Here is a 23,798-nt window from a genome sequence, read left to right as displayed (position 1 = left end):
GGCCGGGCCGGGCCTGCAGCGCGGGGCGGGGACGCGGCGGGGACGGACGGAGCCACGTGGCGGCGCGGGGCGCCCGCTCGCTGCCGGGTTCGGTTCGGCGTGGGGTCTCCTTGCAGGCTCGGCTCCGGGCTGAGCGCTTTTCCGGGCGGACGAGTTGCGCGGGACCGGGAGGTTCGGGTGGAGACGCCGCCAGGGTGGGAGTGGGGAGGGGGAGGGGCTCCGTCCTCGGCTCGGAATTGGGGGTTGGGGTGCGAGGGGCGTGGGTTTGCGCCGGGCCGGGGCGGGGGTGGGCAGCTGCATTCCCCTCCCCCGCCCTCCACCCTGCCTCTCCCCCCGTCCATCTGAGTTTTTTTTTTTTTTTCTTTTGGGCTTTTGGGTCACCCCGGCGATGTTCTGGGCTCATTTCTGGCCCCGTGTTCAGGGATCACTCCTGGCGGGGCGCAGCGTACCCTACGCGGTGCCTGGGATCGAACCCGAGTCGGCCCTCCCCGGTGTCCTATCGGGCTTGCACTTTGCTGAGTTGTCCGGGCCCCTTGGCTTCCTCCTGTTTCTGCAACCGGGTCCCCAGCCGCTTCTCCCTCCTTGGGAAAGGCCTTAGCTGACACCCACGGGCCACCTTGCATGCCTTGCCTGAAGGCTGCAGTGGTCCAGCCTGGTCCAGCATCGCCTGGGTTCTGAGGGCCCGCATGGGCTGGGCACTGGACCAGAAGACCCGTGAGTGATGAGGTCCAGGTGCCCACCACGGCCCTTTTCGTGAGCATGAAGTTACCTGGAGTCTTGGTGTGAGGTTGGGGCGACTCTTCCCTTCCCCGCAGACCTGGTGCCTCCTGTCCCTATCGCCTGGCCCCCAACAATCCCCCCGCTGCCTTTCCCTGTTTGGATTCAGAATCTCTTAACTTCTGGCTGGAGCACAGCGGGGAGTACCTTGCCTACAGCTGACTTGGTTCAATCAGGGACACCCCTTAGGGTCCCGTGAAGCCCAAGCAGGAGTGACCCCTGAGCACCGCTGAGTGTGGCCCCCAAACCAAAAATACCAAACGAAACAGCATCCCTCACCTCTGCTTGTTTGGGGCAACTAGAGGGAACGGGTTGAGCATGCGGTTAAGATCAGAGTGGGCCCCCACCATCGAGGGTGTGAATCCGGGTGATCAGGAATGTGCCCCCTAAATTCTGTACCTCTAAGATGGGATCCCCCTGTCCCCTTGAGACGGGGGCCTGGCTGTGTAGACCCTCCTTGGGCGGTCTCTGAGGTGTCTTTATGAGAGAATCAGTATGTCTGTATCGCTTCCCTTTTGGAAGGGACAGCAGTGAAGGATGAGAACAATTTGTGCAGGAGGGGATAGGGAGCGTCTAGCTGCCTGAGAAGGGCCAGGAATAGGTCTAATATGTGTGGATGTGCAGTTCCTAACCTCCCCAACTTCTGAAACGGTGGTGTGAAATGTCTTTGTTGGGGCCTGGTATTGGGCCACACAGCAGTGCTCAGGACTTGCTCCAGCTCTGTGCTCTGGGGTCACCCCTCTTGGCTCATAAGTGGCTCTTGGTGCTAGGTGCGGGGGCATGGGGCACCTGGGATTGAATGAGGCTTGGCCACTTGTGAGGCAAGAGCTGTAACCCCTGGGCCAACGTCTCCGGCCGCCAGTGTGTCCTTCTCAACTGCGTGGACATTTTTCTTCCTCTAGGCCCAAAATGAGCGACACTTCCTGTAAAAAACGTGATGACTACCTGGAATGGCCCGAGTATTTCATGGCAGTGGCCTTCTTGTCGGCCCAGAGAAGCAAGGACCCCAATTCTCAGGTGAGTTCCGAGAGGGGCATGGCGGGTGCTCACACAATGCATGACCAGTCACAGAGGTGGGGGACCTTGAGGTAGCCGTCACGATGCGAGGTGTAGTAAATCATTCCTTCATTTGTGATGCAGTAAATTCATTCCTTCATTTGAGATGCAGTAAATTCATTTCTTCATTCGTGGTGCAATCAGTTCATTTTTGCAAGCTTAGCTACTTGTGAACAATTCACTACCATGAGTCCACTGACTTTTGAGTTTTTAATTTAATGGTGGTGATGGTGGGGGGTTGGGGTAGGGGTGCTCTGGGCTGACTCCTGGCTTTGTGCTCTGGGCTGACTCCTGACTTTGTGCTCCGGGATGACTCCTAACTTTGTGCTCAGGGGTCGCTCCTGTAGGCGCTCTGTATGATGATGTTGGGGATCAAACCGAGGTTAGCCACAGCCATGTTCCAGGCAAACGCCTTAACCTCTGCGGCCTCTTTGGGCCCCTAATTTGCTAACGCTTGTCCTCTGTCCAGGGTGCAGTGCGACCTTTGGCCCAGGATATACTGAGGTGACTTGAAGCTCTTAGTGCCCGACACCCCAAGTAGCAGCCATTCTATTTTTCCCCTTCGGGTCTAGTTTAATGGACGTTTAGCTATTGCTCTCTCTTTTTTTTCCTTTTTTGGTCACACCCAGTGACGCTTAGGGGTTACTCCTGGCTCTGCACTCAGGAATCACTTCTGGCAGTGCTCGGGTGGCCATATGGGATGCCGGGAGCGAGCCTGGGTCAGCCGTGTGCAAGGCAAGAGCCCTCCTCGCTATACTATCACTCTGGCCCCTGTTTTTTTTTTTTTTTTGAGAGTCTGCAGTTTACATTGCTGTTAGCAGTGGTTTCCCATGCACGTAATTCCAGCATGCCTGTCTCCTGGGTACCCCTTCCTCTCCCAAGGACCCCAGTGCCCCTCCCTTTGAACGGCTCCCTTTAGCGACTCTGTGGTGTGGATCAGTGTTGCCATTGTATGGCTGTTGACCCTTTGTTGCTCCTTGTGAGTATCTCTCACTTCCTGGATCTAATTTCCTTCCGAATGACGTCACTCAACTTACTCTCTGCTGCTTCTCTCCCTGGCACTGCCAGTGGCCTGCTTCTGTTCCTTCTCAGAGCTGCATAGTATTCCATTGTGTATCTACCCACAGCTTCTTGTTCCATTCTCCTGTATCTGGGTTGTTTCTGTCTCTTGGCTATTGAACTCCGTGCTGCTGTGAGCATAGATGTGCGTTTGTCCTTTCAAATCAATGTTTCTGTGTTTGAGGGAATAGATGTCAAGAAATGGATTCGCATAATACCCAAAAGGGGAGCGAGAGTAAGAGGGAATTTGCCTGCCTTGGGGGTGGCAGGGGGTGGGGGTGGTGGGAGGGATACTGGGAACAATGGTGGTAGAGAATGGGTACTGGTGGAGGCATGGGTACTTGAACATTGTATGACCGAAACGTAATCATGCAAGTTTGTAAGTCTGTAACTGTATCTCCTGGTGGTTCATTAAAAAAAATTGTTGAAATATATATGTACATATCTTGCCTCTGAGCATCGCCAGGTGTGACCAAAATAAAGCAAAATAGATAAATAAATGGAGAAAAAAAAGAAATGGGATCATGGGGTCTTATGGTGGTCCAGTGCTACTTTTAATTGTATATGCTTATTTTATTTTTGGGACATGCCTGGTGATGCTCAGGGGTTACTCCTGACAGAGCTTGGAGGACCATAGGGGATGCCGGGGATCAAACTCGGTTTGCCGCAGGCGAGACAAGCACCCTCCAAGCTGTCCTGTCACTTCGGCCTCATCCTCAGCTACTTTTCGGACCCATCTCCATACCGCCTTCCCTAGAGGATGAGCGGACACTCCTCTGCAGTGGATGAGGATTCCCACCTACGGTGGATGAGGGTTTCTTCCTCTCCACAACCCCAGACTTTTTTATTTTTTTGGTTTCACTGGCTGCCCCAAGTGGCGTCACCACGTCCGTCTGCTTCCCCACAGGTGGGTGCCTGCATCGTGAATGCCGAGAACAAGATCGTGGGCATTGGGTACAACGGCATGCCCAACGGCTGCAGCGATGACCTTCTGCCGTGGAGGAGGACCGCGGCCAGCAGACTGGACACCAAGTACCCGTATGGTAGGAGACGCCCCCTCTTCCCCTCTGCCTGTTATCCAGAGCTAACTTCTTAGTCTGCCTTTCAAGGCTGGGAAGAGGGGGAAAAAGCCAAGTCAAAGGATGGCCGCTTTGGGACTTGTCTCCTGCGCTTGATTTGAGAGCCAGTGAGGGGAGCCTGGCGCTGGTCAGAGGCTGACGTGAGATCCAGGGCTTGGCTGGCATGGGGCATCCTGGCATGGGTGGGGAGGGACAGAAAAAGTGCCAGGAGGAAGCCCTGAGCACTGTCAGTTGTGGGCCCCTAGCAAAACCAGGCAATGGGAGCACCCTGGAAATTCAACAACAATAACTGATGGGTCCAGTTCTTAAACAACAAATCTGGATGGGGCAATTTCTAAATCCCGGGGGCTCACCTGTGTCCCCCACTCCGCTGGGCCATCGCTCCTGGGGCTGCTGGGCTAAAGGAATGCAGGAGACTGAGTGTGTGCATGGCAGGAAGGAGGCCCCCATGCAGTGTCCCCAAGTACCTCTGGGTGTGGCCCAAAGACCAAAAAAAAAAAAAAGTTGGGTTCTAGCTCTTCCGTAGGGTGGGGGAGTCGGACCTTGGATAGAAGCTGCAGGTCCCCGTTTGCTGGGCACCCCCAAGGGGGCACAGTCAGCTCAGGATCTGTGTCTAACCCGCAGGCCAGGCACGTGGAACCCCACACCTTACACCTGACCGTCTGGCTTCTTTTACTCACCTGTTGGTTTAGTTTCGGGATTCGGGGGTCACACAGGCATCAGCAGCTCCCAGCTTGATGCTCACTTTAGCGGCTGCCCTTTGAGCTCATGCCCAGCCCCTGGTTTTACTTTGAAGGTACGACGTGGGTGCTCAGGAGACAGCTCAGCCAGCCCAGCTCTGTCTCGGCACAATGGAGCCCCAGTTTTATCCCCAGAGCCACACGCCAGCCCTGAGCCACGAGTACTCCTGAGCACTGCTGGGTTATAGTTCCTGAGCCAAAAATCAATGAATGTGGGAAGTGGTGGTGGGGAGGGCACTTAACTTGTCATCCCCGAAGCCCTGATGGGAATCCCCTGAGAGAGGGAGAGGCTGTCGGGGAGCTTCCTTGGCCTTCGTTCCTTGAGGCTCTGCCCGGGCCAGGGCCTCAGCAGGCGGGGCCTACGTGTCTCTCTCTGCGAATAGCCGTGTGTGTGGGAAGCCGAGTGAGTTAAGACTGTCAGTTCAGACCATCCAAATGGGAAGTAGAGGGTCTTTCAGGAAGTGGAGTGTAGAGTGGAGGGGAGAACCCGTCTTCCTCTTCACTCTGCCTGCCCAGCCTTTCCCCAAGGTTTTTCTCACAAAAGCTTCCAAGTCTGTGGCCGGAGCGATAGCACAGCAGGGAGGCACTTGCCTTGCACGCGGCTGACCTGAGTTCGATTCTCGGCATACCATATGGTCCCCCCCAGGCGCTGCCTGGAGTGATTCCTGAGTGCAGAGTCAGTAGTAACCCCTGAGGATGGAAAACCTCCTTGGCAGTGGGATGGCTGTGCGGAGCGGGGGGACGCAGGAGACCCCTCCGGATTAGAAACTGCCCCATCCCGGTTTGTTGTTTAAGAATTGGACCCGTCATTTATTGTCATTGAATTTTTATGGTGTTCCCTTTGTCTGCTTTTGTTGGGGGACTACACTTGGCAGTGCTCAGGGTTGACTCCTGACTCTGTGCTCAGGGTTGATTCCTGGCTCTATGCTCAGGGCTGACTCCTGGCTCTGTGCTCGGGGCTCATTCCTGGCTCTGCGTTCACGGCTGATTCCTGGCTCTGTGCTCAGGGCAAATTTTCTGGCTCTGTGCTCAGGGATCACTCCTGAAAGTGCTCAGGTGTATCCTATGTGGTATTGGAGGTGGAATTCTGGTTGACGATGTGGAGGGCAAGTACCCTACCTCTGGTGCTATCTCTGACCTTCCAGAAGGAGTTTTTGAAAAGTCACCTAGGCATTTGGCCAAGTCACAGATGCTATTTCTGCTTGTTTGTCTGTTGTTTTGGTGTTTGGGCTACATCTGACTGTGCTCAGGGCTTACTCCTGGCAGACTTGGGGACCATATAGGGTGTTAGGGAATCAGACTTCAGTCGGCTGCGTGCAGAGCAAGCACCTTACCCAGTGTACTATCTCTCTAGCCCCAGAACTGCTTATTTTGTTTGTTTGGGTGTGGGGGTGCCCATGCTCAGGGCTTACTCCTGGCTCTGTGTTCAGAGATTACTCTTGGTGGTGCTCAGGGGACCGTATGGGATGCCGGAGATCGAATCTGGGTCAGCTGCATTCAAGGCAAATGCCCTCCCTGCCGCACTCTCTCTCTCCAGCCCCAGAGTTGCTTTAAAAAAAATTTTTTTTTTCTGAGTTTCTGGATGCTGGTTGTCTGCCTGCATTATTATTATTATTTTTTTTATAATCCATGCGTTCTCTCTAGGTTTTCAGAGCTCTTTGCCCTTCCTTATCAATTATTCATTTTACATGTAGCTGTGTTAGGATGTAGACAATCTTCTTTCATGAGAGTCGGCTTGTAATTTGATGTACCATAAAAGTCGTAGAAGGTATTAAATGGTTTTTAAAAGGCACTTAGTAGTATTGCTGTCATGAGCCCTGTGGAGATGGATCCATAATCCAGTAACTGTCCCGGCTCTAACTGGACCCTCACTCCTGCCTGAGGTGGGGTTGGGAGGAGGGGGCGCTTTGCAAAACTGAGAAATAAGGAACTAGGTGGGGGGGGGTGGGTGGGCTTGGATGGAAGAGAAATGTTGTGATAATTAGCTCAAAGGCCAGCTTTCCCGCTTCCGAGTCAAGGCTTAAAGAAATTCATGGAAATAAGTGGGCTGCCTGCACTGGCACTGCTGAGCGCAGTGTTTTCCAAAGCACACGTATCAGTCCCCGCCTTCCCTGACGGGGACAAGGGCCTGAGGGTGACTGGGAAGCTCATGTGTGTAGGAATCTCTGTGAAGAAGTCCTAGGAGTCACCTAGAATTCCAGACTGGGGATTCATAGTTCTTTTGAACACATGGGGACCCTCTTTTTTGCTGTTGTTGTTTTGGGTTCCACATCCAGCTGTGCTCAGGGGTCCCTCCTGACTCTGTGCTCAGGGGTCCCTCCTGGGGACCCTGTGGAGGGCTGGTGAGTGAGCCCAAGGCAGCTACCTGCAAGGCAAGTGCCTCTTCCTGCTTTAGCCTCTCCTGTTTTGTTTGTTTATTCATTTTCACCCACACCCAGCAGTGCTTGGGGGCTATTCCTGGCCCAGCTGTTTGCTCCTGGGGGTGTTCTGTTTGGGAGCTATGTGGTGTCCGATGGAACTTGGATTTCTCGCACTCATGTGCTCAGCCCATGGAGCTCTCTCTCTCTGGTCCCGTCTAGCTGCTTCAGGGGTGTTGGTGTTGTGTTTTGGCCAGACCTACAGTCCTCCGGGGCCACCAGGGATCAAACCGGGGTTGGCCACATGTGAGGTGACTACTTGAACCCCTGTGCTGTCTTGTACTTCCTGAGGCCTCTGCATAGTGTTCTCCAAAGCACACGCATCAGTTCACACTCTCCAGCAGTGCACTTGTGTGGGGGGGTCTTTCCTCCCCAGCCTCACGGACCCTTGTTTGTGCTCCTGTCACTCTTTTTGAAATGGAACAATCCGCCGTGACATCCAAGCTCCTTGCTGTCTGGGACACTTTGCATTCAGCTGCGCTTTCTGAAACATCATTTCCGTGTATTTGGGAGAAGTTGGTATAGGCATTCGGCGTGGTACCGATCCGGTCTGTGCTTCATGCGTGGACCCTCACATTAACCCCAGAGTACCCGCGGCGTATTCAATATGCCAAACACAGTAACAACAAAGTCTCACAATGGAGACGGTACTGGGCCCGCTCGAGAAAATCGATGAACAACGGGAGTTACAGTGACAGTGACCTCAGGGCTCTGTGGCCCTATGTCTAAGCCTGCCCATTCCCTCATGGGTGGGGAAACGAAGACCCCATGTAGTAAGTGACTTCTGTAATGCCACACTCATGGGGTGAGGTGCTCATGCCACTGCTGGTTTTCTTTGCCATCTCTCTCTTTCTCTCTCTCTCTCTCAATGGGCACAGGAACTCGGCTGTGAAGTATGATGAGATGGTAGGGCAGGGGGCACCTTCCATTCTCCTTGGTAAATGAGCCTTTGTGTAGTGATGGGACAGCTTGGTGTCTGGAAATGGAAGGTCTGAGCATGCTGGGGTTTCTTCTCCTTGCCCGTTGGGAAGTCGTGGGTCTTGACTCACACTTGGTGGGAAGGAGGGAAACGTAGCTGCTTGTGACATAGTACGAAGGTGGCGCTTTTTCAGGGCTGGGTCTCTGGAGAGGCACCTCCAAAGGGTGTTTCTGTTCATCCCACCTCAGGATCACAACTTCACGAAACTATTTGATTATCACATACTAAAAAGGAGAATGAAAATTCCCCCTGCCACAGAAACTGCTTTTTATCTCATCCCTTTCCCGAAACATCCAAAAGATAGTAAGTAGGATGTCAGTAACATGAGGTGGCAGGAAGAAGTCGATGTTTTACGGTGACAACTTTTCACGTGAATGACAGTTCAAAAGCTGGGAAGTAGCAGATTGATCTAATTTATCATATTAAATAAAAGAAAACTGGGGACGATTTTAATTTTTTATGAGGGGGGCGGGTCGCTAAACCTGGGATCAAGCATTCAGCTGACATTTTTAGTTCGTTGCTCTTTGTGAAGTTAATTAGCGCGGAGTGCCTTAAAGCAAAATACCAATTTCTATAAAATGGAGGAAAAGTTCTCTATGGTAATTCAGACATTGCACCCGGTTGGGGTCCTGCAACTTCACTTTGATGGTGCTGGAGCAGTTGGAGAACAGAGTGGGGTGAGAGCAAGTTGTTGAAATTGACATGGTTCTTGGTAGACCCTCCCTTCCAGCCAAAGGGCACGTATTGCAAGAGGCTCAGCCAATGGGCATGTGAGCAATGGACTTGAGCAGTGGGACTTGACCAATGGGCATTCAGGTAACAGTGCTTGACCCGTGGACATGTGCCCAATGGGACTCAACCAGTAGGCATGTGTTTCTTGCTCTGGTCTTCCCATTGCCTGTGGCTTTGCCCTCTCACTCGCGCCAGGAAGCCAGGATGGCTCCATACTTCCTCCTGGATGGGACTACAGTGCTGATGGGCCCCGTTTGGGTGTTAACACGCCCTCCTCCCCTCCCCCCCACCTCCAGGCATCTGGCAGAGACGAGTCACTTCATGAATACTTTTAACAAGGATGTCATAAATGCTGGAATTAATTAAGGCGAGAGTTCAGCGTGGCAACTTGAAACAGTCTTGCCAGTGTGTGGCAGTGGGCCTTTCCATTTTATATTTAAATTTAATCTTTATTTTTCAGACTTAGCATATTGTTAAGTATGCAGAGATGTCATTTTAGTGATTACTTAGCCATTTACCGTACCCCCTCCAACACTGACATTTTCTTGACTGCCACGCATGTGATATATTTCGCTGGCATCCAAAAGGTTAGTCCTGAGAAACTCATTTATCAAGAAATTCGGAGGCTGATCCTTCTTAAGCCGCGACTTCCTCACAACTTGTAAGAGCTTCTTAGTAATTAAAATCAAATTTGTTCCCCCCAGCCAGTTGGGATAGAATGCCCCCTGGTTTTGTGAGGCAGATCTGTGCATCTGATGACTGGCTGTTTCTTTTCCTGCAGAATTCTAATTTCATTTAGAAATTCACACCTTTGCCTGCCGGCCTGACCAGCTCAGTGCTGAGGCCCGACAGTGGGTCTCATTAGGGACTTTTGTATAATATAATGAATCTAATCCAGAAAAACCTGCGAGCAAGTTTATAGGAGTGAAATGAAGATGATTCTTTGTAGGAGTCAGGGAGCAGGCTTGAGTCTCATTGGATGATGTTGGCAGGCAAATGGGGCCACTCAGCTCCGCTCTGAGATTTACCCAGCTAGATGGAAGCATGCTTTACTTCCATTTCTACTGGCTAGAAACATTGCCTATTGCAGTATCTGGATCCTTATAGACATTCTTCAGAAGTTATTGCTCTATAATTAATTGATCTCATTTTCTTGTGTATTTTAAGATACAGATTCGGGGTTATTTACTTATTAAGGTAAGGTAAAGGTAAAGGCCCTCCCGTTGATCATCGATTTGCTCGAGTGGGCCCAGTAACGTCTCCATTGGAGACTTTGTTGTTACTGTGTTTGGCATATCGAATACGTCACGGGGAGCTTGCCAGGCCCTGCCGTGCGGGCGAGATACTCTCGGTAGCTTGCCGGGCTCTCCGAGAGGGGTGGAGGAATCAAACTCGTGTCGGCCATGTTGGCTGCATGCAAGGCAAACGCCCTACCGCTGTGCTATTATATTTTTCAAAACAATTTTTGTTTTTTGGACCACACCTGGCAAAACTCAGGTTCTGCACTCAGGAATCACCCGTGGTTTTTTTTTTTTTTTTAGCATTCTAATAGTTTCTTTTAAAAGTCAATTTTATTTTTATAAAGTAGTTCACAATATTTGATTACATTTAATATTCGAACACCCATCCCACCACAATTGCACCTTTTCACCACCATATTTTGGATGTTCCCATCCCGAACCCCAAACCCTGCCCCCAGAGCAGAACCAAAATAGTTTATTTAGCACAGCGGTAGGGCTTTTGCCATGCTTGCAGCCAGCCCGGCTGAGCCGGGTTCGATTCCTCCGCCCCTCTTGGAGAGCCTGGCAAGCTGCCGAGAGTATCTCACCCGTATGGCAAAGCCTGGCAAGCTATCTGTGACGTATTCAATATGCCAAACACAGTAACAACAAGTCTCGAAAAAAAAAAATGGAGACATTGCTGGGCCCGCTCGAGCAAATCGATGAACAATGGGAGGACAGTGTTTGACAGTGAGCATGGCAGAGGTTGGAGGTTTTCGGCTGCCAGGGCTGTCCCTTGGGGCTGGGAGGGCCCTCACCTGCCCTCCTCTGGGATGCCCCGAGTGAAACAGTCAGGAATCACTCTTAGCAGGTTCACAGAACCATACGGGATGCTGGGGATCGATCCCGGGTCAGCCACATGCGAGACCAACGCTTTCCCCTTCTGTACTATCATTCCGGCCTCAGATTGTGGGTAATTTTTGAAGAACTAAAGAGCCGTTCCTTCTTGTGAACATCAGCAAAGGATGTTGAGTCACCCAGAAGTCACTGTTACGGGTAGGCTAGAAGGGCTGATGTGCTACTTGGCACACAGGAGCTCCAGATTCCATCCCCAGCAACTAGCTGGAGAAGTTCCTGAGCATAGTTGGGTTCCCACTGTATCACTGTCATCCTGTTGTTCATCGATTTCCTTGGGCAGGCACCAGTAATGTCTCCTTTGTCCTAGCCCTGAGATTTTAGAAAGTGCCACATTCAGGGCTCTTTCAGGCTCAGGAGAATGAGACCCATCATTGTTACTGGTTTTTGGCATATTGAATACGCCACGGGGAGTTTGCCAGACTCTGCCGTGTGGGCAGGACACTTTTGGTAGCCTGCCAAGTTCTCCAGAGTAAGAACTAAATAATAAGATGTCATGTGGCTGCGAATGGGGCCATGCGCTTCCGGGAGCTGGGTTTTATAGTCTCTGGGTCTTGGTCATTGATGGGATTACACGGTGCTGGGGGGCAGTTGGCGGGTGTAACGCCTACATACTGGAAGATGGGGGATCTGGGTGGAGGAGGCCCAGTCCCAGTCCGAGCAGGCTTGGAGATCTACACCCTGAGTCCCGTACAACTGGGTTCCTCTTCCGGTTTCTTCACGCATGAGGCTCTTCCGAATATGTGGAGAGTGGTCTTAAGCATGGCTATGGCTAGAACTGGAGGTCTTCAGCTGCTGGGGCTCTGCTCAGGGTAGGGAGGGAAACTCAACCCGCCCTCCTCCGAGGGGCCCCGGTGAGGACCGGTGAGGACAGCCAGGCGGGGAGGTAGGAGACTTTTGGGTTCCCAAAAAACAAAACAACAACAACAAGAAAACACCACCACCACGAGAACCCACTGTTCTGAAAACCATACAAAAAAAAAATTAAGTTGCCTCTCCGTGTGGGGCAGAGACAGGTCAGCGGGGAGCCGCCTCGGGTCAATCCCCGCTGGAATCATACAGTCTCCTAGTACTGCCAGGAGCCATCCCTGACCGGAGCACAGAGCCAGGAGTAAACCCTGAGCCTTGCAGACTGTGGCCCCGAAGCCAAAATAAATAAATGATTCTTCCGTGGGGATCAAAACTAAACCAAGAAATCCAGGTGTTTATCTCTGGGTGAGCATGCTTTATGGAACAAGGCTCAGTGCTCACTCATGGCTCTGTACTCAGGAATGACTCCTGGTAGTGCTTGGGGGACCTTGTGGGATTCCAGGGATGGAACCTGGGTTGATTGCATGCAAGGCAAGCGTCTTCCTCACTGTGCTCTCTCTCTCTCTCTGGCTCAAGAACTTAAAATAAGTTAAGGTGAGTGACTCCCAGGCGGGTGAGCTGAGCGGCCTAAGGTTTGTCTTTGATTTTCAGGTAATGTGGTTCCAGTGGTGTTTAAGGTGATAGTACTAATATACAGAGTTATTGCATTTCCCTATATCTTTAAGGAGGACTGGAATCCAGTTTAAAAAAAAGAAAAATTGGGGATAGGGGCCACCCTTGGTGGTGCTCAGGGCTGACGCCTGGCTCTGTACTTGGGGATCTCTCAGGTGCTCAGGAGACCATATGGGGTGCGGGGGATTGAACCTGGGTCTGGCGGCAAGGCAAGTGCCTTACCCACTGTACTATCTCTCTGGCCCCCCGGTTCTAGAATTCAAAGGATAAATGAATAGAGCCTTGTGTGTGTTCGGTTGGGGTACTCTCGGTCTCTCTGCCTTGGGAGTTCCACAGTCTTCCAGGTCCAAACTGCAGAGTTAAACCAAGCTAGAATTGGCAGTTGATCGGGGAGTCAGGTGATGGGGTGTCTGAAGGTATTGGAAGAAACAGGCTTTGCCCCTCACTCCTTGTGGCTTCGATTGGCTCCGTTTGTTTTTAAGAGAACAGAGAAGGATTCACACACCAGCAGAACGGTGCTGAAAGGCACCTGAGATAGAGAAGGGACCACTAAGTAAGTGATGCTTAGAGGCTGGCTCACTCACGACGGGAGATGCGTGCTGAAAGTAGACTGTGGGCTGAACGTGATGGTCAGTTAGTACCCGTATTGCAAACCACAACACCCAAAAGGAGAGAGAGAATAAAAGGGAATGTCCCTGCCACAGAGGTAGGGAGTGGGGGGTGGGGGGGTGGCGGGAGGGATACTGGGAATATTCGTGGCAGAGAATGGGCACTGATGGAGGGATGGGTACTCGATCATTGTATGGCTAAAATGTAATCCCGAAAGTTTGTAAATCTGTTAAAAAAAATGAAGGGAGATAGGGGGCCCCACTTCAAGGGCTGGGAGCCAAGGCTCTATTCATTTATCCTTAGAATTCTAGAACCGGGGGCCAGAGAGATAGTACAGTGGGTAGGGCACTTGCCTGCCACCAGACCCAGGTTCAATTCCCCGGCATCCCATATGGTCCCCTGAGTACTGCTTTGAGTGATCCCCAAGTGCAGAGCCAGGAGTCAACCCTGAGCACCGCTGGGTGTGCCCTTACTTAAGTTGGAGGGTGGAAGGCACGGGCTTATGCCAAGACAGTCTGTGTCCAAGTGCGTTGATGAACAGAGAAGGCTCTGGAGGTTATTCTCAGACCAGTTACCGAGGAGGAACCCTTTGGTGAATGGGTCCGTGGGGCGATGTGTATCGGAGCAGGGAGATAGGGATGGAGGGCAGGGGTGTCCTCTGCTCCCTCTGGAATTGGCAATTGGGCACCGACCAGCTGGTGCCCTGGAAAGGTTCCTGCTGCTTCTCTCCCGTGATCAATGCCACTGTGAATGTGAAGTACTGGGTTGGATAACAGAGCATGAATTTTTCAATTCTGCAATTAAAAGACTTGATTCAGAATACCATTAGTTTTGGCGTTTAGGTGGAAAAGGGAAGCAAGGTTCCTCAATGACTTATTTTTTTCTCCCTTCTGCCAAGGAGTCTTAACTTGGTGGAATTGACATTAAACTGTGCTTAGCAATATTTTTTGATTTTTTTGGGGTGTGGGGGGGAAGGTTAAGCCTCCCCTCCCCCAGCAGTACTTAGAGCTCATTCCTGGCTCTGTGCTTGGGGGTCATCTCTGCTGGTACCTGGGGATGCATAAGCATTGATTGGGGGTTCGACCCAGCCAGCGCCCACCCCGAGGACTCTCTCTCTCTCTCTCTGGCTCAGAGAATCTCATCTTTCTTCTGGGTTCTGGGCTACCCCAGGGCAGCGGTGCTGGAGGGGAGGGGGGTCAGGGGTGAGGGTGGGCTGTCTCGTTTGGGAGATGGGACGTTGCTGCTTTTCTCCTCCTGTCCCGGTGGTGTGCATATCCGGCAGCCCCGTGGGGAGCGTTCTGGGGGGCTTGATGGTGGACCCTGGAAACCCCGCTGGCACCCTCCTGAGAGGACCCCACCCCCTCCCAGTTGCTGTTGGTGTGAAGAGGCTCCCCCAGGGGCTGTGTTGGCTACTGTCACCTGGGAGGCAGGGGGGAGTGTCTGTCTGTCCCTGGTGGGACAGGCTGCCTGCGGGACAGGCTGCCTGCAGGACAGGCCGGACCCTCCCTCCCACCACTCACAGCTCATTCTCGGGCCAGGTGTGAGCGCTCCCGGGGGCCTGAGGGTTTGAGGCTATCCCTGGTGGTACTGGGTGTGCCAAGGATGCAGCTGGGTGGGCCACATGCCAAGAAAGTGCCTGATCCCGTATCCTCCCCTCAGACCTATGGGAGGTGAGGCACCCCAGGGTGGGGAGGTGGGGGGCACAGGGAGCACTGGGGGGCAGAGAGCAGGTGCTGGGACCTCAGACACTCATGGCAACAGAGTCCTGGAGTGGGGGTTCCAGGATGCGGGTTGGGGGGTCCTGGCAGGGATGCCCTGGAGCCAGGAATTGGGGGTCTCTGTCTGTCTGTCTGTCTCTCCTTCTGTCTGTATCTCTTTGTTAGTCTCTCTCACTCTCTCCCTACCATTCTCTCTATCTTTCTCTTCCTCTCCTTTTCTCTGTCCCTCTCTCTCCCTCTCCCTCGCTCCCTCTTCCTCTCTCTCCTTTTCTCTGTCCCTCCTTCTCGATCTCCCTCTCTCTTTCCCTCTCCCTTTCTCGCTCCCTCTCCTTCTCTCCCTTCCTCCTTCCCTTCCCCCTCCCCCCTTCCTCCCTCCTCTTTCTCTCCCTCTCTCCCTCCCACCCTTCTTCTCTTCCTCCCTCCTCCCCTTCCCTCTCCGTCTCCCTCCTCAGATCAGCCATTCCCTTCTTGGACCCCATCCCGGCTGGGTCTGGTCTCTGCTCGTCCTTGTCCTTGCTTCCAGCCTGACTGAGGGACTCTCTGGGCCCCACAGAGGGCGCGGGGACTCACCTGCCTGCTTTCAAGCGGGCGCGGGCCAGCCTTGAGTGTGGGCGCCCATGTCCAGTCCTCAGGGCAGGCCAAGAGGCCAGAGAAGGATCAGAGGGGGACACCCCGTCCCCCACCAGCCCCGTCCTGGCCCAGACACAGCGGGGGCCTCTGAGGGAGAGCTCAGCTCCTGCTGCTTGGAGCAGGGCGGCTGTGGATGCAGCTCCAGAACCTTCTTGGGCTGAGAATGCAGCTGGAGGGCTGAGTGCGGGGCCTCCAGCAGGGGCCAGATGTGTTTGCACCCGGCACCAGCCAGACTCCAGCCCTGCCAGGAGTAGCTCCTGCGCCCTGTGGGGTGTGGCCAGCTCCTTAGGGTGCCCCTCTGCTCCCCAGGGACCCTTCTCAGACCTGCAGCAAGCCCTTGGTGTGGGGGTGAGATGGGGTAGGGCTGAGGGTGCATCCAGCTGTGGGCTCCATCTCGGAGCTGACCCTGTTGGATTAGACTCACCTGAGCACTGTTTGGGAGTCTGTCCCTTCCCACCCCCTCCCCCCAAAAAAAAACCACATAAATGACCTCATGCTGCAGAAGGGGAAGCGTTTCCAGCCGTCCAGCGAGCTCCTTACAGACAGACTTTTCCTGACCTCTTGTTTGCTCAGCCATGTCTCTCAGGCCTGCCAGTGGACATGCGCTATGCCCTGTGTACCGTGGGTAACACCTGTTTGGGGTTCCTGGGTGTCGCGTGTTTGAACCTTGGCTGTGGTGGGAATGGTAGCACTGTGGGCAGTGCTGACCCAGGTTTGATCCCTGCTGTCCCTTATGGCTCCCCTGAGCACAGCCAGGAGTGATCCCTGGGCACCCCCGCGTGTGGCCCCAAGACCTCACTTAACCCCATTGTCGCCGGCGCCCAGCCACCCCGCATCCAGAGGGATCCACATGCCCTCTTGGGACACGTTCTGCTTTTCTGCCAGGCTCCGGCCTCTGGGAGACAGGAAGGATCCGCCAGCCTGCTTAGCTAGAATTCGAGAACTACAGTTTTCTAATTATCCCGGCTCTTCTGCATGGCCCAAGGTTAATGCAGTTCCGGATTCTGACAGTAATAGGAAGGACGGGGTGGGGGAGAGCCCGTGAATTGTCTCCTAATGATCTGCATCCGACGCACTCCTGACAGCCCGGCTCTTCGTGAGGACTTGGTTGGAGGTGGGGTCTCTTTCCGAATCTCCGAAGGGTTTGGTTCCCTCCCAGTGGCCGTTTATCATTCGCAGGTTTCTCTCTGGGTGCCGGTTAGCCAGGCGCGAGTGAGTCTAGGTATACGTGGGAAAAATTGATCTTCAACATTTTTTTTTTCCTGTTTAATGATTACCTCCTGGATTTTGTATATCTTTGGAAAACTTGCTCCTTCTTACAGTGAATATGAAAACTGTCCCCCTCAGGCCCACTCTGTCATCTCCTTCCTTGGCTGGGGTTGGCATTCAGGTACATGACACTTTTTTTTTGGTTTGTTTTTTTGCTTTTTGGGTCATAGCCGGCGATGGTCAGGGGTTCCTCCTGGCTCTGCACTCAGGAATTAGTGGTGTGCTGGCAGTGCTCCAGGGATGATGTGGAATGCCGGGAATTGAACCCGGGTCAGCCCCATGTAGGACAAATGCTCTACCTGCTGGACTAGATATTTGATGCTTTTATGCGCCCATGCCCCACTGGTCTGGTAGCGCCAAACCAATCTTGAATTCTTGGTTATCCTTGCCCTGGGGAGTGTTTCTTGTGAGGACAGTCAGAGAGGCCTCAGGCCACCCAGAGCAGCGGGGAGATGGTGGGAGATTGGGGGTGGAGCTATGCTTCTGGAGTGCAGAATCCCAGCAGAAACTGGGGGGTCTTGCTTGTGTGACTGCAGGATTAAAAGGTCGGGGGGGGGGTGACCGGAGCATTTGTAGAGGAATAAGGGGCTCACGTTGAACTTGTCCGGCCCTGGTTTCATCCCTGGCCCCCCATGGGGGCCCCCGAGCATTGCCAGGAGGAAGCCCTGAGCACTGCCCAGTGTGTCCCCCAAATAGAGGCAGGACTGAATTCTGGGGGTTACCCAGCAAGGCGGCAGGGAAGGGGCATGTGGGAGGCTGAGGGTTGGGGGGGGAGCAGGGGAGTCCCGGGGCTCAGGTGCCATGCGACTGGCTGCAGCCCCGAACCGGGCAGGGAGGCAGAGACACTGGGTCCCCCGCACAGCGCAGGGGTGCGTCGGCGCCTGAGCAGATTGCCGCGTGTCTTCCCAGCGCCGAGTCATATGTTAGTTGCTGCAATGATCCCAGTGGGAGTATTTACACCCCAGAAATCAGCAGATGCTACGAATTAGGCCTTTAAAAAAAAAACAGTTGGTGGTAAACATTTACTGACGCAGCCAACAGTTTCCCCGTGCCGAGCCGCCGCTACTCTGCCAGGGCACCCCGAGGACCTGGCTGGCCCCCATCCTCTGGGGCCCACTTCCCCCCACCCCCACCTGAACCCCCTCCTGTGTTCCCTGGGGGCGACCTTCCGCAGCCTTAAGCACAGAGTCTTCTACTTCCACATCCCCCCCAAAACAGGGAGTGTGGCGGTGAGGGGGGAAGGCCAGTGTCCACCGCCTGCAGGACCTCAGAAAGTTCCCAGCCAAGGCTCACCCACCAATGACTCTGGCACGGCCCTGGTGTGGGTCACTGGGCGCTCAAGCAGGGGTGAGCCGGAGAGGGTGGGCAGGTGGGGGAGCATGGGGCATGTACTAACATGTTATAGGTTGAACCTTGTGTGCTAATATTTTGGGATTTTTTTATTTTTTGGATTGAGACCAGTTGCCGCCTGCTTTACGCCTCATCCAACGTGGTGTGCCACGTCTGGGGCATCAGTGGTGTAGAGTGTGGAAGGTTGAACAGTTCCCCAAGACAGAAAGAAGGAACCCCTGAGCACTGCCAGGAGTGGCCGACAAATCCCCCTTGCTCCCCCCAAAAAGTTCAGCCTTGATCTGATTAACAAACTGTCTTGATTGTGACTTCACCGTGTGCAGCGGGACGGGGGCGGGGTGGTGATCTCGGGTGTGCTGCGATGTTCTCACCCCCTCTCCCCGCAGTATGCCACGCCGAGCTGAACGCCATCATGAACAAGAACTCAGCCGACGTCAAGGGCTGCACCATATACGTGGCCTTGTTCCCGTGTAACGAGTGTGCGAAGCTTATCATCCAGGCAGGTAGGAACCGGGGGTTGCGGTGGGGGTGTCCCCTGTGGGGGGTGTCCCCTGCCCACCTGTCCTCCTCACTGCCCCCCTCCTGCCCTCTGATGTGCTGGCTCTGAGGTCGCTACTGTTCGGATCTCCATTATTTCTGCCCTGAGCTTGGTTCCGTTGGCCTGAGTTGCCGCCTTTAGGGTGCCAGGTCAGTCTGAGACTTCATTGCATCCTCGGTGATTCTTAGCTGGTTTTAATATTTTTATTATTTTTAAATTCTTTATTTTAAAATTTTATTATTATTATTATTTTTGCTTTTTGGGCCACACCCAGCAATGCACAGGGGTTACTCCTGGCTCTACACTCAGGAATTACTCCTGGCAGTGCTCGGGAGACCTTATGGGATGCTGGGAATCGAGCTTGGGTTGGCCATGTGCAAGGCAAACACTCTCCCCTCTGTACTATTACCCCAATCCCCTATTTTTTTAGAGTTGATTTATTTTATTTTATTTTCATTGAGTCACTGTGAGATACACAGTTACAAAGCTTTCATGACGGGGTTTTAGTCATATTCCAACACCCATCCCTCCACCAGTGAATATTTCCCACCACCAGTGTTCCCAGTTTCCTTCCCCAGCTTGTCTCTGTGGTAGACACTTTCCTTGTCTCTCTGTTTCTGTCTCTCTCTGTCTCTGTCCTTTTAGGGTTCTTAGGTTTTTAATTTAGCTCACAACTTCTTAAACTGCAAGCTGCTCAAAAATAAACCCCACAAAATCAAACCAAACCCACCCCAAAACAAACCCAACAACAACCCCACAGGCAGACTGCATCTCATCACTGCAGTGACGAGGTGGGAAGTGACACGAAAGGGTCTTAGAACCGAGATTGACTGGTAACCACACGTCACACACACGCACGATCGTCATTTCTCTCTAAGATGTGGTCCAGAGTGGGGGGGGAGGGGGGCTGAAATGTCTTGGCCGGCAATGTGCAAAGCCAGGAGTAAGCCCTAAGCTTCGCCAGGTGTGGGCCAAAAACAGGAAAGGGGAAAATAAAATAGCTCCCTTGATTGGCAGCACACAGGTGAGCCCCTTTAACACGCAGCCCCCACTGGGCGATGCCACCACTTCTATTCTAAAATTGGTCCAACCCTTGGTTGAGGCAGTTTCTCGAGAGAGGAGGAACTCCTGAGCATCGCCAGTTGGCCGAATGTTAGACGTTGAAGTAGCAGCCCTGGGCGCCCTACTTGCCTTCTGGCTGCCGTAAATCTGCACCAGGAGATTTGAAGTCCTTCACTCTGGCCAGGTCGTCCCCACGGCCACTCAGCCGCCCGCTGTCTTCATAAAACTTACAGCTTGATGTGTAAAGATCGCGTGTTTAAGGGCCAGAGCGATAGCACAGCGGGTAGGGCATTTGCCTTGCACACAGCCGACCCAGGTTCTATTCCCAGCATCCCATATGGTCCCCTGAGCACCACCAGGAGTAATTCCTGAGTGCAGAGCCAGGAGTAACCCCTGTGTATCGCTGGGTGTGACCCAAAGAGAAACAAAGACTGTTTAGCCAGATGTGTGACTGAAGGGGACTGGGGTGGGGGCGGGGGCTGTTTATCACCAGAGCCTGCACGGGGCCTGCAGCAGATAAACAGGGTCCTGAGTCACTGCTAGAGTATGGGGTCCCTTTAGAGCCATTGTCCATGGCCAGAGCCGCGAGCACCTGCAGGTTGTGGCTTAAAAGCCAAAGGAGTGAAATCAATGGAGGGGGAGGGTTTCAGGCCCCGCCCTACGCTCCCCCGTCTGCCCCTCTGTAGCTAACCCCTGCTTCCAGTGAGCACCCAGTGACCCACACCAGGGCCGTGCCAGGCTCCTTGGTGGGTGAACCTTGGCTGGGAACTTGCTGGGGTTCGGCAGGTGGTGGACACTGGCCCTTTGTGCTACCCACCACACTTCCTGTTTTGGGGGGGATGCGGAAGTAGAAGCCTCTGTGCTTAAGGCCGTGGGCATAAGCCCAGGGAACACAGGAGGGGGTCCAGGTAGCAGGGACAGTGGGCCCCAGAGGGTGGGGGCCAGCCTGGGTCTTAGGGTGCCCTGGCAGAAGAGCAACAGCTTAGCGCTGGGATCCTGTTGGCTGCGCTAGTAAATGTTTACAACCTGCTGTTTTATTTTTATTTATTTTTTTTAAAGTCCTGATTTGTAGCATCTGTTGATTGCTGGAGTGTAAATACGCTCATGGGGTAATTTGTTAATTAGATCAAGACTGGACTTTTTTTTTTTTTTCGGGGGGGGGTGGGTGGAAGAGGTGCCTTGGGATGCTCAGGGCTTACTCCTGTCTCTGCACTCAGAAAACCCTCCTGACGTGCTGGGGGACCATGTGGGATGCCAGGGATCAGACATGGGTCAGCTGCGTGCAAGGTCAGCGCCTTCCCTACTGGACTGTCACTTGGGCACCAGGGATGGACTTCACTTTGCTCAGGATTACAGACCTTCATCCAGACCAGAGGGCAGATCTCAGGGGGCCGCAGAGCTGTGGGCGTTTCAGGGGAGGTGATGCTTCATTGAGGCTGGGAGGTTCCGGGGCTGGCCCAGCTTTTGCGGGCGTACAGTGTGTGTGTGTGTGTGTGTGGGGGGGGGTTAATGGGACCTCACATTGACCTTTTCAGGGATAAAGGAAGTCATTTTCATGTCTGATAAGTACCATGACAGCGAGGAGACGACAGCGGCGAGGTTCATGTTCAATATGGCGGGGGTGACCTTCAGGTAAGTGAGGGCCGATGTGATGAAGGGCTGGGGATAAAGGCACCTTTGACCTTGTCTGATGAAGGTCAAATCTGCTTTTAGTTCCTGATCCTTGACTTCCGCATTTGGAATTTGTCTGTTCTGATGTGATGGGCTAAGTAAGGGTCTAAAGCCCATTTCTTTTGATCTGTTTTTGTTTTGTTTTGGGGGGCTACTCATGGTGGGACTCTGGGGATGAGCCCTGGCTTCCTGTGTAGAAAGCTTGAGCGGGCATCTCTCCGGCCCCTAGGGAATGATTTCCTTTTGAGGGTTGGGGGGTGCACCTGGCAGTGCTCAGGGCTTACTCCTGGGTCTTGCATTCTGAGATCACTCCGGCTGGGGCTTGGGAGTCCCACAGATGCTGAGGATTCAGCCAGGGTTGGCCATGTGCAAGGCAGGTGCCCCACCCACTGTACCCTCTTTTACCCTCTGCAGAGGGAGACTTTTTTTGTTTGTTTTGGGGCTACGCCTGGCTATGCTCAGAAATTACTCCTGGCAGTGCTCGGGAGACCCTATGGGATGCCAGAGATCGAATTCAGGTCAGCTACATGCAAGGCAAACGCCCTTCCTGCTGTCCTATTGCTCTGGCCCTCCCTGGGGAGACTTAATTTAAGAGCTGGGAGAGAAATTTCTGAAGACAGCCAGTGTAATGCTGGCGCAAAAATATCGTATTGAATCATCAGTAGCCTTCCAGAGCCTGAATGAGGAATTTAAATAGCCTCTGGTTGTGCACTGTTCATATCCAACCTTTGTGCCTTTTTGCTAGTGCAGAGTCGGATGTAGGAAATTTAGAATGAGAGGGGCCCCTTGGAGGGAGGGTGCGGGATTTCTTGGTAAGGCAGCATCTGAGATTGAGAGACATTTAGATTTGTGGGAGATCTCTGCTTGGCAAGGGTCGGAGGGCCTGCTTCCTTGCTGACTGGTGCGGGGATTTTTTTTTTTTTTGAGGTGATGAAAACTCCCCAGGCAGTTTCCAGCCGGTGCTTGGGGACTTAGCGGCTTCTTACTAGCCGGCACTCCAGAACCCTGGGTAGTCGTCTTTGAAGATACTGCTTTTATGTAGTGAATCTCGAGCTATTGTGCCTTAGGAGACTCTGAATTCACGTTATTCATATAGTAACGGGTTTTTACTTTTTACGTGTGTGTGTGTGTGTGTGTGTGTGTGTGTGTGTGTGTGAGCACAGGCATGACCCTGTGCTCAGGAGTAATCCCTGACAGTGCTCTGGGGAAGAATTCTCAGGGGATTGAACTGGGGTCAGCTGCATGCCTGCCAGGCTCCCCCCCCCCTTTTTTTTTTTTTAAAGAATCCAAAGAGTTTTATGTATTTGTTTTTTTGGTAGGAAATTCACACCCAAGTGTAGCAAGATCGTCATCGACTTTGAGTCCATCAACAGCCGACAGAATCCGAATGAGCAGTGAGCCTCAGCTCTATGGAGCTGCCCAGGACCTGGATGTGCCTCCCCAGCAAGTCACTGGCCCTTCCTTTCACCTCCCAGCTGCCCATCCATATTCCCGAGCAGGGCAACGGCATGGACGGGAACCCCCAGTCTTCCGGCTCATCCCCCCTCCGCCCGGAACCCGCCTCTGGTTAAACTGTTGATTTAAGATTTCAAATCATGGTGCCCAGGGGCAGAGCAAGAGTGCAGGGGTGAAGACACTCGTCTTGTGCGCGGCTGACCCAGGTCCTATCCCTGGCACGACATACAGGCCCCTGAGCACTGCCAGGAGTGCTCCCCGAATGCGGAGCCGGGAGGAAGTCCAAATTGCTGCTGGATGTGGCCTCAAAGCCAAGAAAAGTAAAATGAAATAAAGGTGCTTATTCAGGGCCGCTGGCCCAGGTCTGACTAAAGCCCTTCCACTTCATCCACTTCATACCCTCTACTTCCCCCCCCCCTTCCGGTTTTTTTGTTTGTTTCTGCTTTTTGAGTCACACCCGGTGATGATCAGGGGTTACTCCTGGCTCTGCACTCAGGAATCATTTCTGGCAGTGATTGGGGGAAACCATATGGGATGTTGGGGATCGAAACCGGGTCGGCCGTGGACAAGGCATGTGACCTTCCCACTGTGCTCTCACCCCTGTCCCCAGGCACTGTTTTTCTTGACACCATTCCGGCACCCTGCCCGGTCGCCCTCCCACACGCCCAGCCGTCCACCTGCCTACCTTTCTCTCCAAGAGACTCTTCCAAACTCCCTCCCGCCGCTGTCAGGATGAAACTGAGTCTACCATGTCTGGGTCTGTTAGGGAAACATTTCACTCAACGCCCTGCATCCTCCTTCCCGCGGGAGCTAAATGAACTCTGTGGGGTGATGGCTTGGGGCTGGCGCTTTCTCTGCACCCCACCTGTCTCATCGCCCATGTGCGCACGTGGAGTAAACCTCACACACATTCCTTTCTCTGCCACGTGGGCTGTTTCTACACCTTGACTCAGAGAGGCAGTTCCTGGGCAGCCAAATACCGGATGACTCTTTGCTTCTGGCCTGATTTCTTCATGAGTGACTAGGGGAAAAAAAAAGCA

At 53.3% G+C, this 23,798-nt stretch overlaps 1 protein-coding gene across 3 annotated transcripts; it reads left to right on the top strand.

Moving 5' to 3' along the window:
* DCTD (dCMP deaminase) lies at positions 1–23,086 on the top strand. Of its 3 annotated transcripts, none has more exons than XM_056114235.1 (6): positions 1–128; positions 1,680–1,794; positions 3,800–3,935; positions 18,419–18,535; positions 21,168–21,264; positions 22,623–23,086. In XM_056114235.1, exons 2-6 carry the CDS (start codon positions 1,687–1,689, stop codon positions 22,699–22,701), a joined length of 537 nt encoding a protein of 178 aa, XP_055970210.1. In that variant the 5' UTR covers positions 1–128; positions 1,680–1,686; the 3' UTR covers positions 22,702–23,086. The 3 variants fall into 3 exon arrangements, with proteins under 3 accessions (XP_055970210.1, XP_055970211.1, XP_055970212.1); XM_056114236.1 differs by having other exon boundaries at positions 59–171; XM_056114237.1 differs by having other exon boundaries at positions 62–87.
* Positions 23,087–23,798: the final 712 nt, after the last annotated feature.

The sequence above is a fragment of the Sorex fumeus genome, unplaced genomic scaffold (assembly GCF_029834395.1).
Source record: "Sorex fumeus unplaced genomic scaffold, SorFum_2.1 ptg000024l, whole genome shotgun sequence".
Taxonomy (NCBI): domain Eukaryota; kingdom Metazoa; phylum Chordata; class Mammalia; order Eulipotyphla; family Soricidae; genus Sorex; species Sorex fumeus.
This window is presented reverse-complemented; position numbering and strand designations above follow the sequence as displayed.

Excerpts from the sequence above, each read along its gene's own strand:
- DCTD (XM_056114235.1), top strand. The coding sequence starts at position 1,687 with ATGAGCGACACTTCCTGTAAAAAACGTGATGACTACCTGGAATGGCCC. Across the intron at positions 1,795-3,799 it reads GCAAGGACCCCAATTCTCAG|GTGGGTGCCTGCATCGTGAA; the intron begins GTGAGTTCCGAG and ends GCTTCCCCACAG. Across the intron at positions 21,265-22,622 it reads ATGGCGGGGGTGACCTTCAG|GAAATTCACACCCAAGTGTA; the intron begins GTAAGTGAGGGC and ends TTTTTTTGGTAG.